Source organism: Anser brachyrhynchus (assembly GCF_964034855.1).
Source record: "Anser brachyrhynchus genome assembly, chromosome: 6".
Classification (NCBI taxonomy): domain Eukaryota; kingdom Metazoa; phylum Chordata; class Aves; order Anseriformes; family Anatidae; genus Anser; species Anser brachyrhynchus.
This window is the reverse complement of record NC_137700.1, coordinates 28,336,928-28,353,292: the sequence shown is the minus strand read 5'-3', so window position 1 is coordinate 28,353,292 and position 16,365 is coordinate 28,336,928. Positions and strand designations below refer to the sequence as shown.

At 34.2% G+C, this 16,365-nt stretch overlaps 1 protein-coding gene and 1 long non-coding RNA gene across 13 annotated transcripts in view; one reads left to right on the top strand and one right to left on the bottom strand.

Moving 5' to 3' along the window:
- LOC308197706 overlaps positions 1-16,365 on the top strand; it is a 57,821-nt gene that overhangs the window by 39,936 nt on the left and 1,520 nt on the right. The gene's annotated exons all lie outside the window — the stretch shown is intronic.
- Positions 738-16,365, bottom strand: part of MYOF (myoferlin) — a gene marked incomplete at its 5' end in the record, with an annotated part of 70,807 nt that continues 55,179 nt past the window's right edge. For 5 of the 12 annotated variants that reach the window (XM_080598662.1, XM_080598664.1, XM_080598668.1 and 2 more), the window contains 17 exons: positions 738-1,418; positions 1,861-2,008; positions 2,349-2,458; positions 3,434-3,627; positions 4,905-5,004; positions 5,304-5,445; positions 6,250-6,345; positions 6,431-6,519; positions 7,029-7,168; positions 7,345-7,493; positions 8,029-8,199; positions 9,151-9,242; positions 9,354-9,509; positions 10,232-10,357; positions 11,028-11,126; positions 12,397-12,408; positions 16,000-16,076. In XM_080598662.1, the coding sequence (XP_080454788.1) occupies positions 1,383-1,418; positions 1,861-2,008; positions 2,349-2,458; positions 3,434-3,627; positions 4,905-5,004; positions 5,304-5,445; positions 6,250-6,345; positions 6,431-6,519; positions 7,029-7,168; positions 7,345-7,493; positions 8,029-8,199; positions 9,151-9,242; positions 9,354-9,509; positions 10,232-10,357; positions 11,028-11,126; positions 12,397-12,408; positions 16,000-16,076 (1,937 nt within the window). In that variant the 3' untranslated portion in view covers positions 738-1,382. Of the gene's footprint in view, positions 1,419-1,860; positions 2,009-2,348; positions 2,459-3,433; positions 3,628-4,904; positions 5,005-5,303; positions 5,446-6,249; positions 6,346-6,430; positions 6,520-7,028; positions 7,169-7,344; positions 7,494-8,028; positions 8,200-9,150; positions 9,243-9,353; positions 9,510-10,231; positions 10,358-11,027; positions 11,127-12,396; positions 12,409-14,476; positions 14,534-15,999; positions 16,077-16,365 lie in introns of all 12 variants that reach the window. The other 7 variants (XM_080598658.1, XM_080598666.1, XM_080598665.1 and 4 more) reach the window with 2 other exon arrangements.

Sequence of the window (16,365 nt, the reverse complement as noted above, 5' to 3'; positions counted from 1 at the left end):
TGCCTCCCCTCTTGCCAAAAGGACTTCACATTTATGTAATACCTTTACTATAGCTTATTCTACAGAATTAAATCAGTAACATTTTTTTTTTATTTTGCCTGACAAGTGCATGGTTAGTTCACAGTGCTGTAAAAAGCATTGTGTGCCATTAAATACACAACAGATTTTTTTTCAAGACTAATTCTTGCAGTTGTTACTGCCATCCTTTTAAAGACAGCAGGAATCTTAATGCAGTTAAGAATGTGACTATCATACAAAATGTTGATTTCAGGTTCTGCTGCAGATTTTTTACATTTAAAGCACTGGAGAATGCTTCTACTTTGGTCCTTCATAAAATCAAGGTGGAATTCCAGACTATAACCCTGAATTTAGTGCAGATTATTTTATATTCTATGGTAACTAGGAGGAGGAGTCTAAATAAAATACTGTGCATTCAGATCATGTTTCAAACCAGGGTTGAACTAGGTTGTATATCCTTTTATATTCTGATTCAAGATCATCTCTAAATCCAAGGAGTATAATGGAATTATTCAAGAAGTTTCATTTCTTTATTAATTTCCTTGTTAATGAGTAAATTCATTAGAATTTTGTGCAGAAGTATTTCCTTATTCTTCACTGTGAAGACAATAATAAAATACCATAAACTCCAGATTAATAGGCTTATTTCCTCTGATTGACACTATACAATACCTAATGCATTGCGGTTTTGCAAAAGAAATGAAATCTGGAAACTTGCATTTTACTTGTGGATAACTTTATTTAACCATTTTTACATTACAGTAAGTAAACAGTATATTAATGTATTTATTTCTGTGTGCATGCAGTTGTCAAGATACGTACAGTGTTGTTAAGTCTACAGTGCAATAACTAAGAATTTAAAGCAGAATGATGCTGGAATCTTTTCTGAAAACATCTGACCCATTATTCATGCACTGTGAGGTTTCTTAGGCATCTGTAATTATAAGTAGGGTTTGTTTTTTATTAATTTAAAATGCAAAGTTTCAAGGTGTACCCAATACACAGGAATTCTCAAAAGTGTCCATAAAAGTATCCATAAAAAAATAGAGATAGCAAGAGCAGGCAGTCTCCTGAGTGATTTTTATTAAAAAAAAGAAAGTTTAAAAGCAATGGAAGATAGAACCTTACCATGTGTAGATACTACTGAAGTCAAGAAATATACACACAAGGTCTTGTTTGTTTGTGTGTTTTTTTAAAACACCAGTCATGACCCCTTGAACCTTGGCTAACCTTGGTTAAATTCTTTCTTCTCATCTATTTTCCAGTTCAAAATAGTAGCAGACAATAAGCATGCTGAATTTGGTCCACAGCCTGAGGCAAAACCTCACTGCTATTTAAGAAGATGAGGTGAAAAAACTCTTCTTTTAAATTGGTTTTACAATCTTCATTGACAAGTAGTTCTGTGGGAGTGAGAAGGGAGGAAACAACAGAAGTGAAAAGATTTATATGAAATATTTCAGTGTAGTTTTCTAAAAGACATTTATCCTAAACCGCATCAGAATGTGTTCAGGGTATGCTAATTTCAGTTAAAATATGGTAAAGATAGTAAAGTAAGATATTTCAGAGTAAAATAGAATGAAATCCAGACACAATTTTTAATTATGTACATTACTAACACCTCTAAAGCACTCATTTGCTTCATCTTTAGTTTTAACATAGTTCTTTCTCATTAAAAATCCATTGGAACTGTTTACAGGTATAAGGATATAACCCCTATCTCCCTGCTAGAATTGAACTGATTAGAATCTCTTGTCTGAGGAAAGGGTGTATGTTGTTGATGACACTTACAAAAGCTAGCCTCACACTATAGCTGAACAACAGTAACACTGAAAAAATTCTTACCGGCAATGAATAGAGGAGCACTGCTACAAACAAGAGTATAATCAGCAAGATGATAAGGCCTATGAAGAGCCATTTAAACCTGCGCCACACAATAAATTTCATTGTCTTGCAGGGATTTGTAAACCAAAGGAAGGAAGTGTCTGGTCGGCTGCATTTTGAAAGAAAAAAATATTAATCGTACTATAAATACAGGGAATAGTTAAGTGTGACAGACTAACACAGCAAACACTCTGGTTTTAGAGTTGAAAAAAACATAGATAGTTTTTTAGCCTAAGATAGCAATTTCAGTAAATGCATGCCATTATAGTGAAACCACCTTGCGTTTTCATCCTTACATTTGAAGAAGGAAACACAGATGGCTTTTATAAGCACAGTTTTGCAAAGGATAGTTCAGATCTAATAGGTCACTTGCTGCATGCAGATCTTGTCAAGAACATCACAGTTGCTAGATGCATATTTCTCAGGCTAGTAAGAGAAAAACATCTTACTTTGGTAGATCTAGTTTGGGGTTCATGTTGGGTTCATCTCTTCCTTTACCTGCTGGCCTTTCCTCAGCTTCTTTTTCATTAACAACTTCCAATGTCATTTCAACTTTACCCTTCAGAAAATATGTGGCATGAAACAAACATCTTACTGAAACAGCAGGAAGAATACTTGTTTGATACTTAAACAGCACAGTCTTGTACAAGCTGCTTTTGTGTGCATGTGTGTGTTTCCATTTCAAAGTATACTTGTTTCTGCACTGTGGCAGTGTCACAATACAGTGGTAGAGAATGACAAATAAGAAAAAAGATACAGTACATAAAACGGTGTGCTAATTTACTAGCAGTTCAGTTTTAGGCTACGTATTGCTTTTTCCAATTTGGCAAAACAAAGTTCTGTTTTTCTTTCAAGAACAATGCAAGGACTGCATCTTTCCCTAATGACTAAGAGTCTCATTTTTATATTGCTGTTGGATTGTTTTTTTTTTCCTCCAGATAGATTAGATCCTTGGCAATAAAAAAGTCAGGTTAAATTGCTTTGGGTCTTCTGATAATCAAGAAGCCAGTCTGTCTTTTCAGTATATAAATTTTATATATATATATATATATATACACACACACACATTATATATAATTATAATATATATTATATATTTATAGTATATAATATACACACATATAATTATATATATTAAATATATGTATTTTTTTAAAAAAAAAAGCTTTGGATTTAAAGTTTTTTTCTTTATTCTTTAATTCATTTAAGATGTCTCATGTTTCTCCTAAGCAATAACATGCTAAATTCATTCAAATAATAACTATAATAATAATTGTTGATTTGGTGAGATAACTAGACTCAACACGGTGCCACAGTCCTTCTAGATAAACAAAGTTAAAGACAAAATAAATGAATTAAAGTATTTAACTCATAGTTTAATTGTTGATGGAGCAAACTTCCTGAATTTGTGCATGGGACGAAGTATTTACTCCTCCTCTGTCTACTGAGAGATAACAGCTAAGCAAGGGTCTCTTTACAGTCTTTCTTGGTTACTTGAAAAGCAAAGTAATTTTTAAAGAAGTAGTAATCATACCGCTAAAATGCGTGAGCCATCCTTTTCAACATAACATGGCCACCACCCTTTCATAGATTTCTGTTCAAAGAGAGAAGCAGTCTTGGGAGCCTTCTGAAAACTGTCTGCCTTGTATTCTGGAATCATGTCTATATTGCATTTCTCTGGAACTTTTGCTGGAATGATTGTTCTATGTAAATCAAGTTCCACAAAACCTACAAGACAGAGACATTAAAAAGTTGGCATTGTGTAATGCTACCAGCCAAAAGCATAGTGTTTCAAAATAAACCTTTCTTATCTCCTAGCATGTTCTAGAGGAAAAGTGATGAACAAATGTGTTACATTCTTATTTATCTAAGCATGTTGTGAGGCAGGTAAGAGGCTGTGTTTACACCTGTCTTGTTAGTATTGAAAGCATTGGTGTTGATATAATGGACTCAGCAAGCTGCCCCCCTCCTCCTTTTTAATGCAACATGACTTGATATTTAATAGTGTTTTCCCCCATGTACCTAAAGAGAAAATAACCACGTACAGCAATATAATGCTCATGTAATTTCTGATAGTTAAACATATTATTTAGCTAACTTTAATGATGGTTATAAATTGATGATTTGTTTCCAGTTTTTGAGGGCTATACGGTTTGCATGTAATCTAAAGATTTATCTACCTTAACACAGGGTGGAGAATTTTCTGCAGGGCAGTATCTCTATAAAGTCATTTTTTGTGTAAGCTAGGATATTTAACTTTGAAAGTCAGTATTTGTCATTTTTAGAGCAAAACTTCAGATTGGTCAAAAGTGACTAAGTACAAAATTTATTGCAAGTCTTCTTGAATGACATGTCTTATTGAAAGACTTCTGTTTTCCTGTGTGTTACATAGTTAAATAAAGATACCATCTGAGAAAAAATATCCTCTGGTGTTAAGAAGTCTCAAACAAATACTCTCAATCAATGCTTTTCACTGAACGTAAGTAAAGGCCTGCCTCAGCAAGGATACTGTACGAATCTGAATTAATAATAGCATGAAAGAGATTGTTTAACCTAATTTACAGCATTATGTCAGTACCCTTACTTAGAATTGAAGTACTCTCGTTTGAAGTAAGTTTTCGTACACTTTATGAAATTTCATACACATTTAAAGGTTGGACTTGGTGCTTAGGGACATGGTTTAGTGGGTGACATTGGTAGTAGGGGGACCAGATGATCTTGAAGGTCTTTCCCAACCTTAATAATTCTATGATTATCTTGCCATTCGCATTTTGTGATAAGACTTACATGAATACAAAGTATATTGGTTTACCTCCAGGTAGGCTTTTAGTGAGTGAATATCCACTCATTCATTCACGAGCACAAGTTACAAACACTGTACTGTGTGAAGGCAGGAGTGTGCTTGCATGCTCAGTAGCTAACTTTGAAAATATAGACTTTAATGCAGTAATTTAAAATCGTTTTAATACCCTACTTTGAGATGATGATAATTCTTAAAATCTTACCCAGATAGTCATCCAAGGAGAACTTGTCATTATCCCATATCTGGATGATCAGTTTAGGTGGGATTCTGAATTCTGTCTTGTCAAGACTCCAAAAATGTTCCTATTTTAAAAAACAAAACACAAGTAACTTTTTAAAATTACATCTGAAAATTCAGTTCTGTGGTCTGTTAGTAGTTGTGAACTCTGGGGTGGGAGTGGGGAAAATTAAGCATCTCTTGACCTTGCTAAGAGGAGACTGCTGTTGTTCCTTGCTCAAAGGAAAAACTGAACCTGCTTGCAATAGCAGCTTGAGAAAATTATGCAGAACTGAACCAAGCTGCCTCTATATGTACAACAGACAAAATTAACAGACTAATTATGGTATGTATTCAAAGTATTAAAATCTTTAGAAATACCTACCTTTTTGGAAACTATACAGAGTTGCTCCGCTGGGAGATAGTCAAAAGGAAAAACAAATCTCCAGTTAAAGTTCCCTTCACCATCCAATGATCGATAGTGAACATCTGTTTTCTGCTTATTTTCCTCATTACCAGGCATCCAGCTGAAAGTAGAGACAGACACGTTTACTGTTTGTAGTGGAACCACATTGGTACTTATTTGTATTGCAACCATGGTTTTGAGTGGTTGCAAACAAGCCATAGGAGTTGCTCATGGATGGCTAGAGGCTTCCACAGACACATGGATGGAGACTTTCCCATGCTTTCTCTTTGGTTCAAACTTAGCGCTGCAAATACAAAAATCTGAACTGAACTTTTGATCTGCTAAGACTAGTACTCCAACTGTGGTGAGTTTTTTTAATTTTTTAGGAAGAATTAGATAGGCATTGGAATAGGCTGCCCAGGGAAGTGGTTGAGTCACCATCCCTGGAGGTCTGTAAGAGACGTTTAGATGTTGAGCTTAGTGATATGGTTTAGTGGAGGACTTGTTAGTAGTAGGTCAGAGGTTGGACTGGATGATCTTGGAGGTCTCTTCCAACCTAGACGATTCTGTGATCAATAGCCTAGTAGTATCTTGCTGTGTATTTTTTTTTTTCCTTAAGACTAGGAAATGTAACAAGATTCCAAGATATGTAGCACTGAAACTAACACACTAGCTTGTCTGTTGCTTCTCACCTCTAGATTTTATTTTTTTGTAAGGCTGAATTTTTGAGATCTTTCACAACACATTAACTGATCATGCTATATCTCATGATACTTCTGTACTTATCTGAGGTTTGCACTACTTCAGAGTGAAGGGTGCACTGACTTGGCTGAACGAAATCATCTTTGGTATCCATGTTCTTGGCAGCTCCAGTATATTCTGAACATCATTTATCTGCAAGTGTTAAATGACAGGGTGCTCCTACCCTTTCACATAAATGTCACTCATTTCTTCCCCTGTGATGCTCTTTTCATCCAGAAGGACATCTTTGGTGTTCCAGACAATCACACGTAAAACATACCTAGGAGAGTAGATGTTTGGGGAAAGAGAATTGAATTGCCTCTGTCATGGCTGCCAGATGACGTGCGATATATACAGATACTCACTTCTTGGCTTTTCGGGGAGTGATGTTGAAGGGAGGGCCTGGAGGCCCTAAGCTTTTGGGGAAAACATCAACCCACATCTGGAGCTTTCCCTGTATTAGTAGAGAAGATGAATGAGGGATTGTTTGCTGCATACACGTTTGTCATGGTAATTCTGTGGAAATGCCTATTGATTAGTACTAATTTCTAGCTCACTCATGTTAACAGTGTCAGAACTTGTACAGGCTTCAGATAGTGGTAAGCCCAATCCCTCACATTATGCAAACTTTCTCAAATGAACAACACCAAGAATTCAGAAGATGGTAGGGACATTACCTCCTGGTGAATTCAATGCAAGTTAGGTGCCTGTATAGTTTGCATTCTGTAGGTCCCAGTTTCTGCTCTCTCAAAGACAGTATTAAGTGCAGTGTGATTCACGTGTCTGGTTGTTTGCAACTGATGGCCTATAGTACCCCTTAACTAGACTGAAGTAATGGAACCACTGCAGATTTTGTGCTCCATTTCAAATATAAGCACACTTATTTATTTTGACTTTTCTGCTTGCTACAGGAATGCTCTATTTCTGTATTCAAGAAACAGAAGTAAAAACAATTCATAGTACCTGAGGGATGTTGGGCTGGAAGGTGCTATATAAGGTCCTCGTCTCCACGTGCTCAGGTACCAAACCCTGGGTTCTGAGGATATGAAGGGCTAGCCGCTCTTCACCTGGACCAAGATGCTGATGCAGTACTTTGTTAGCTTCTGAAACAAAATAAATGGAATAGAACAGGGGCTCGTGATTCAGAATTTGCATTTGAATTTTTTATAAAAAGTTAAAATTGAGCACAAAACTGCATACATTAAAGTCAAAATAGCTGAGAAGTTTTATATTTGTGTCAATGTGAATTCAAGAGGGAAACGTAAGTAAACAAACTCACCAACTTCCTCCAGAGCATAGTCTTGTCCCCCGTAGTTAATTCTTCTACCATTTTCAGAGATGACAGGAGGAGCATAACCTTTAAACCTGGCTATGTTTTGCAATAACTGGGTTGGTTTCAGTTGATCACGCCAGGTATTCACACCAGAACTTTTAGGAGAACAACAGAAACATACCTTAAAATTATTCAACATTCAGGGCATTTATGAATTATCTTAAAGTTATTTATTAGTTTTAAAACAATTCAGAAAGGACAGCAACATATCTGCTTAGATTGGCTGCTTGAATATGATACAATGACATGATTTTGTATCAGCTCAATTACCTTTCAAGACAATGCTTTTTCTTTACATATTAAAATAACATATTAACAGATACTTTCATATTAATTATCATGAATAGCTCAGAAAACTGTGTTAAGTGTGTGTTCTCTGCATAGAAAAAACACACATTACCATATGAAAAGAATACTAAAATGTTTTATGTCATGGTTTTCAGTCAAGGCTCTTTTGAAGACTTTAAAGCTTAACTTGGAATTCAGATGATACAGTGAGCTCAACAGCAAAGCATCAGACACCATACAATTGTTTTAACTATACAATTAAGATGAAGGAAGTCCAGATTTGTTACAGACAGTGGAGACTAGATGTACAGATATGACTTTTCAACAGACTGTATGACTTACATGCAGTACTGCTGCGGGATGCCACAGTGAGATCCATAACGAGAAAGAAATCTGTTCTCAAGATCAATTGTGGTTTCTCCCACTTTTTCATCACGAGTCAATGTGTCATAGTCATAGACTGAGATTTTCAGATCTTTTTCTTGAGGTAAGAAGCAGCTGAGTTCATACATTCTAAATATAAAAGTATCCAGTTAACACTATCACTCAGAAAGTTTATTTTTGATACATGTCCTTTATAAGATACTAAATGGATGCTTCTAGTGCTGATAATTCTAGTAGCAGTTACCACTGATATTCTACTTCATATTTGTAATTGTTAATAATTCTGTTTTGTACTGCTATGGATATTTCAACATTCCTTTCTACAGAATGCATTACTTACGGTTTTCTGTGCAGCAGCTTGAAATGAGACTTGGAAAGAAGCTAGTGTGGCTCTTGTTAATCACACTGTTAAAATCTACATTTTTTGCATGATTAGAATTTCTAAATTTTTAAATCACAATACACAGCTGGAGCTTTAATAAACATGGTCCAAATGTTCAGTGTCTGACTAGAAGAGATTAGTCATCTTGCTGCCCTTTACAAAAAAGGCTGGAGAATTTCCTTAAATTAATTCTCTGAATCTACTTTCAAAGTATTCAGCCTGATGTTTGTCACTGCTGCAGAATCCATTACCTTTGAGTATTCTAGTGGAAAATTATTCTCAGTATCCTCTTTTGATTTAATTTCTAGTCTGACTTTTTAACGTAGACTTCCAGATTCATTATAGAAGAACTTGGAAGAGCTGGTTATTCATTGTGACACCAAAGTACGTTTCAGAGCCAAAACGTTTTCCATATTTTCTAAGCACATTTCATTATTCTTATATGTATATAACACAAGGCAGTTTTAAGATATGTTGTTTGCATTTGTGCAGTGTACACGTGTAATACAAAAAATATAGACTAGCCAAACACCTACACTGTACATTGATTTCAAAAGGAAATACCTTACATAACTTCAGTCACAATTGTCAGTATAAAACTGTGAATACAGCATTGGATATTTAAGATAATGGTACACGACATTCTCAGAAAACATGAAACATTCTAAAATGCAGAAATGGAAAATAAAATTTGTTACCTGCCAAAAATTGGGTTGAGCGTATTAGGCACGTAATTATCTCTGTCTTCAATTACTTTTTTACTTAGGGATATTTTTATGTAAGGATCACACTATTTAAAATAAGAAGAAATGTTATTAACAAGTAGTTATAAGACTAATTTTATGTAAAATATACTACAGCAGAGTTAGCTCACAGACATTCCAAAACCAAGAAGTCTCACCAGCCCATTATTATCCTGGGGTTGAAGCTGCAAAGCTCGAACAATATAAATGCGCACAATACACTCCTGAGGCCCGCTGTCTGGTAGCTCGCGGAACTGGCGAGGAGGAGCTGGAGTAGTGGGATCATCAGGTAATGCGTAGATTTTAAAGGATCCCTAAAAAGTAATACAAAGACTCAATAAAGATAAATGTAGAAAAATCTATATTTTTTTTCTTATTTATCCTATGCATACACACAGTTTTACATAGAAACAGGAAAATTATATCTGTCTTTAACTTAAGAGTTGTCACTTGGAAGTCATTTGACTTTAGTGGGTTTTGGGTAAGACAGCAAAGGCAAGGTTACATCCTTAGCTGACTGAAATTGATAAACCTTTTAAAAATTTCAACAGTATTACTTAGTTTGCTCCTGCTAAGAACATGTAATGTACTTCATGTTTATCTGCCTTAACAAAAACATAATTTCTTTTATTTTTAAACCTATGTTAACATTATTTTCATCTTTAAAAGTCACAGATACAGTATAAAATACTGTTCACAAATTCATTCTACAAATGTACTTCGCTGAGAATGTCTACAGGTGAAACTTTGACTGTTCAAGAGACTATCTGGAAAGGTTCTGTTCCACAGACAGGTCCCCAAAGAGGTTGCATTAGCAGGAATGCTATTTCTTTGAACTTACCATGTATCACATTTAACATGAGCCATGTGCAGCTGTTCCTTCTGTGAAAAAAGGAAAAGCCTATACCTAAGCAAGTAAGAGCATCTGCATTTAACTCTGCTGAAATGCTTGCATGTAGATTTACTTAAATGATAAGCTCCCAAGTACAGAAGACTGTATCCAGCATTTTGTTGTTGCCCATTACCTGAAATTTACCTTAAATTCTCCAACCACTGATGGATCATCACCGTCCTCAGTTTTGCCTCTGTACAGCTTAAATGTATCACAGAAATCTGTTAGGTTATTAAATTCAGGTACTTTCTCCAATTCACAGTCGTACACCTTAAAGAAAAAAAAAAGGGAAAAAGAAAAGAAAACACACAGTTTAGAAATTATCATATCTATCAGCTCCAACAGTGTGGCACTGCAAAGTGTACTGTATATTTGATGGAATATCTTAAGGACCTAAAGCATTAAAAGCTATTTTTACTTTTACATCTAAGTGAGTGGAAGCGATGCAATATTTGGAGAACATGCTATGAGGCTTTATTTAGGCCTTGTTAAAAACAGAGTAAATAGCATTTCACAACCTTATTTTTATTTTCTTCATTAGGTGTACTTAGATGAGACATGAAAGTGATCTGGCTTCGACTTTCAACAAAGGGACAGTAAAAGATGCTGTCCTCAGTCTGTTCATACTTTTTTCCAATCTGTAGGTTGAGTTCTAGGACCTGATTGGCAACCAAAACATTAGGAGTAAAATTCCATTTGACTGAAGGTTAGACTAAAATGCTTAACTACAATTATTAAGAGAAGTATTAAGTAGAAAAGAAGCAAAGATTTCTTCTTAAAACTTCCATTTCACCATGTGAATTAATAATAAACCTTTAAATGAAATCATGTACAGCTAAATTTTGAAAAGCGTTTTAAAAAAAATGAAGGGATCGGCTCTGACCAGGTTTTGGGTCTGCAAACGTTGGCAAATATTCATTTATTTTCTCTACAGCAATACCTTTAAAGTGTCATATCCTTTTTTAATATACTGTCCGCATTTTTCATGTTCTCCTGTTGAAGCATAAAATTTGCTCCACCAATCCACAATTTCTTCCTCCTGAAAAAAAGAAAAAAAGAAAAAAGAAAAAAAAAGAAAAGAAAAAAAGAAGAAAAAAAGAAAAGTCTTTCATTGGGAGATGAAGCCTGTCATATCATATAGTACAGCAGAAACAATGAACAGTTAAAGGCAGGAAAAGCCAGAATTCTCTAAAACTCGTTATCAGTTAAATAATAGTAAAAGTTCATCTGCAAGAGGAATAGAATGCAAATGTTAAGGCTGAAAAGATGGAATTTCTCTTACCCAGGGTTAGACATCTAGCTAGCTTGTTAGTCAACAGAGAGACATCTCCAATAAAGCAATTAATTACTGCTGTCTAGATAACCATTTCAAAGGACTGCTTTCTGGAGCTATATGTATTTTTCGCCTCCATCTTCCAGCCGTGCAGCACAGCCTAACCACCTAAGTTTTAGATTGCTTAAGTCACAGGAAGTGAATGTACACTTAGCTGGTGCAGTCATTGTTTTGTCTGCTAAGGAAAAACACCATCAAGTCTGGGATTCATTACAGGATTTTCATTCTTGTAAAAACTACAAGTGAACTTGTTGATTTATTTATTTCCCCTGAAGGAAAAAATATGCTAGATTCCTTTCAGCATTCCCATTTAAGTAACTCTAACTGCTCCGACCATACATCTTTCCATTAAAACCAGTGGACATCATCTGTACCATGGCAAAATCTAGTCAGTTAGTGGTCTTCCTTAGTGATTACCAAATGTGGTTAAAAAGAAGGAGCAATGAAATCTTGAACTCTTAAAAATATTAAGTCATGCAACCACTACATGTACATGTACAATCTACACATTCCACTAAAACTGTATTCCTGTGGCTTTTTTTCCTATCTTTACTTATTTATTTAAAACTGATACTTTTTTTTTTTTCTCAACAGAGTACTATTTTCTATATTTTTCCTCAGGGATTAACATAGTAGAACCATTTGCCCCTGAAAACATACTCTAATTGGTAATAGTATTCTTTCGCCGTGTAATCTTTGACTGTTTGGATTTAAAGAAACTCTTAAACTACTATACAAATTACAGATCATTGAATGTAAGTTTTTTTTTTTTTTGACTGTCTAGGGGTTATTATTTCAGTCTTACATATTTTTCCTAAATTTACCATTTTACAAGTTGATGTCAAATACTGTCAAAGATTACTGTTCTCATCCTAATGATTAAGATTTAGGAAGTAATATTGATATACTGATTTTCAATTGAAGTTCTCATTTACAAGAAAGCATTTCGTAGATTTTTAAATATAGTATACATTACCTTTTCTGTTAGCTGCTCAGGAGGATCAATTTATATAAAAAAAGAACAAAATAGGAACAATGATAAGGACATGTTTTGTAGAATTGAATAAATTAAATGAACTCTGAAATCTTTGCTTTTTTGTATACAATTTTGCATTTAAAGTAACTAATGTCAATAATTTATAACTTTTTAGGATATTTAGACACAGTATATATATTTTTTGCTGCTGTCATTATGGCTTGGATGTTAAAACTATATATGTATATATGTGGAGCAGATATACGTATATGTGCTCCGTATATATACACATATGTAGATACATACATTTTTATCTGAAATCAGAGCACTTACAAAACTGGCTTTATTCTTTTCCAAAGTTCACATACATAAATGAAGTGATTTTTGCACCTTTTGAGTATCTACTTCTTTATAGAATAATTCACTGAAAAAAGGGCATTTTTCCTTTGTGTTATCATTTTTTAGTTGTTTACAGGCTATAGAATTTCAAGAGTCTGAAAAAAAAATGTGAATATAAAGTACAGCAACAATCAGTACATGTGCCTACAGATCTATCAGTGTAAGTGCAATAGCAATCTGCACAATCCAAAATGCTTCACCTGTTAAATCACAGATACTGCAATTATGATCAGATATTCCATTAAGAGTAAGAATCATGCATCCCATTTGTAAGCTCTAATAAGCTAGCATAATTTGTGCTAGTGTTTACATTTTGTCCATTGTATTTTAATTTAAAGGCATAATCCATAATTTTTTTATGCAAAGCAAAGCAGAATATGCAAAACATTTTATGAGTACAAGCCAAATATATCAATAGGTCAGGACATCATTCTGATGTATCATATTCAATTACTTCCATTTTTATTCTGAAAATAGTTATCTTGCAGGGATATTCAAGCCTGCTACATTTAGTAATCTCGTCGAACTTCAAAACAGAAATACATATTTTTTTTCAGGTTAACATGACACAGATGGTTTTTCTACAGGCAATTAGAGTGATTTATTCTTAGAAGTCGTACCATTACTGATTTGCAAAATTTACAGGCAAAATTCAGGAATTAAATTCTTTGCCATATTTAAATTTGACTTCGTTTAAATGGTGTTTTATAATGTTGACAACCTGAAAGGTAGATTGCATACCTGTACAATAATTGTTTGAACTCCCAATTAGAGCCTTTTCACAAAATATAATTGTGTAGATCTGTGAGTCATTCACTAGAGCATAATACTTAAGGAGTTGGAATGGAATTAGGCATTTTGTGGTTTTGTTCCTTTTGTTACTCCCCTTCCTTCCCCCCCCCCAAATAATACACCTTCAAATGTCTCTTCAAATAATGCACTTGGTAGCTCTGGGAAGAAGAGGTTAGGAAAAAAGACTAAACCAGATCCTTCAGGCCATCTTTAAAAATTCCCCAAACAAATAATGAGTCTTCTGTATTTGGATACTATTGCTCCTAAAACTGGTAAGCAGGATGTGCTCATAGAATGGGGGGTGAGAGCCATGATGATAAATTTGAGATTTTGGAGTGAAACATTCACGTGGTAATAACTATGTACCAATTACTGTCCTTTTAAAAATATATCCATTGACTTCACTATGAATTGTTATATGTTCAATTTTTGAGGTACTATTAGCTTTTTGAACATCTTAAATTTATGGAGGGAAAAAAGAGAAAGAGACGTAGTGGATCCCTACCATAGTTAAGGTTCAAGTTTTATTTACTGTAGATTTATTTTATTCTCCACAAAGGTGACTTTTGAACAAAGCTTAAATAATGTGGCTCAATTATTCCAGTTAATTTTGGTGCTTTTAGTACATAGATTCCAAATAAGGCAATAGAAAAAACCACGTTTTAATAGTTCATAAATACCATACAGACATAGTATGATATTTATGACTTTCCAAGGAAGGATACCTTAATTTGTAACTAATCCTACTAGATTTATAAGCATCATTTCCTCCAAAATCTCTCTATCGAATGATTGCTAAGAGAAGCTCAGCCTCAAAGCTACGTCCCGTTATCATTCTTTCCCCATCTGCCCCCATTCTGGTCCATGCATTAGCTCTGTACATACATACATGCACTGTGGTTGGAGAAGCCATTTTGCTGAGTGCTGTTGACATACTGCTTAAACACTGGAAATTGGAATGTAATTGATGAAAATTTGCCCTTTTGTATTGTCCTTAGGGTATTGTCTGCGTATCACTTATGCCTTCCTTATTTATTTCAACCTGGATTGTTTCAAATATTGTTTCCTTGTCTTATATGCGTGTTATCACTGTGTCTAGTATTACACTATATTTGGGTCAAGTGATGTCAAACTCTAAAAGAAATTGTTTCACCTTAGAGTAGCATTTAAAAATTTCCCTATCATAGATTAAATCAGGTATTAAAATTCATAGCAGTATTGCCACTGGGTTCAAAGTGCTAAGTTTTTTACTTAAATCTTTTTTCTTAAAATTTCTAAAGGAAATAATCATCTGTACCATCTATAAAGTTTTTATATTAGAACAGAAGGCCTAATTCAGATGAAAATTACAGAATTCTTTTTTGCTACTGTTATAAATTAAATATTCATGACACTTTCCATGTATGAGGAAAGTAAACATAAGAAAATGTTTTAAGAGACTTTAATTATAGTCTGAATATCATGACATTAAAATAGCGAGGAAGAAGTAAAGGAAGAACAATGCAATCAGTAATGTTACAACAGCAGTGAGAGTTTGAAAGTTAAATTCAGTAGTATTTACTTTGGGACCTCTGTAATGATTAAATTAAAAAGCCTGTCTTTTTGAAAAATCAAAGTTGTGGATTAAGAGCCTACAAAACTAATATATTAAGGGGTATAAGTTTAAAGCTTCCTTTATAGTAACAAGCTATCAGAAACTTATGAAAACACCTTCTAACATTGTACAGTCCTAAAATTACTGAAAAAAATCCTTGAAAATATATTGTCTGGAATTTGCCTTCACTCAGGTTTCAATTCAACAGCAAAATTCTGCAGGTGGAATTATTTTTTTTACCTGTAAAGTAAGACTGTACTGTGGTGGTCCTGAAAGAATCAGAGCGGTAGTGTAGAGAGATTCACAAGGCACAACAGAACAGGAAAGAAAAGAGGTGTTAGCACAGGAAAAAAATGTTTCAGTGTTAAAAGTTTTGGATGACTATATGGTAAGAAAGGGAAAGCCATGACTGTGGAAAAAAAAATGAACAGCTCTAGGTTTGGGGTAACATGGCTTTGATTCTGTACTGACCAAAGCATTAACCTACTGCCAGCTCTATTTAAAGCTGTTCAGTCTGTGTGGGACCAGACTGAGAGATTAGACTGCATCACCAGTGGACAAGTGGGCAATGTTCTATCATATGCTTTCCATAGCTATTGCATGAATTCATTCCTAAGCTACTGGGTGAACTTTATCTTGCACAAAAAGCTGTAGCTTGATGTTTACTATTTGAAAAGAGAAGTAAAAATAATTAATGTATTTCCTTTGCTTTCCTGTCACAAAGAAAGTTTGCTTCATTTCTGACCATTTTATTGTCTAGATAGTTTCTCAGAAATCACAGATTTGAAGAAAATCAAGCATCAAATTTCAAGCATTACCTGGGCTGCTAGCAGTGGTTGTGCATCTTCCATTTCAATTACCGTGTCCTGGCGTGGTGCAGCAGAGAGTAGGCTAACTGTAACCAAAGATTTTATTAAGGCAACACAATTTAGGAAAAATACCTTGCTGAACATTTCCATAGAATTTGAAATCCAGTTACGTAAGATGCAAAACAATTCATTGCCTACATGCTTGGACCTCTAAAGAAATCAATTGCCATGTTCTGCTAAAAATAGATATACAGTATATTTCTGTGCAGTATGCACAAACATTTCTCAAATATATAGAATTACAAAAAGTAAATTTTGGAAAAAATACAGTGGATTATCTCAGCTTCACATTCAGAGCGTTCTTGCTGGAATTGT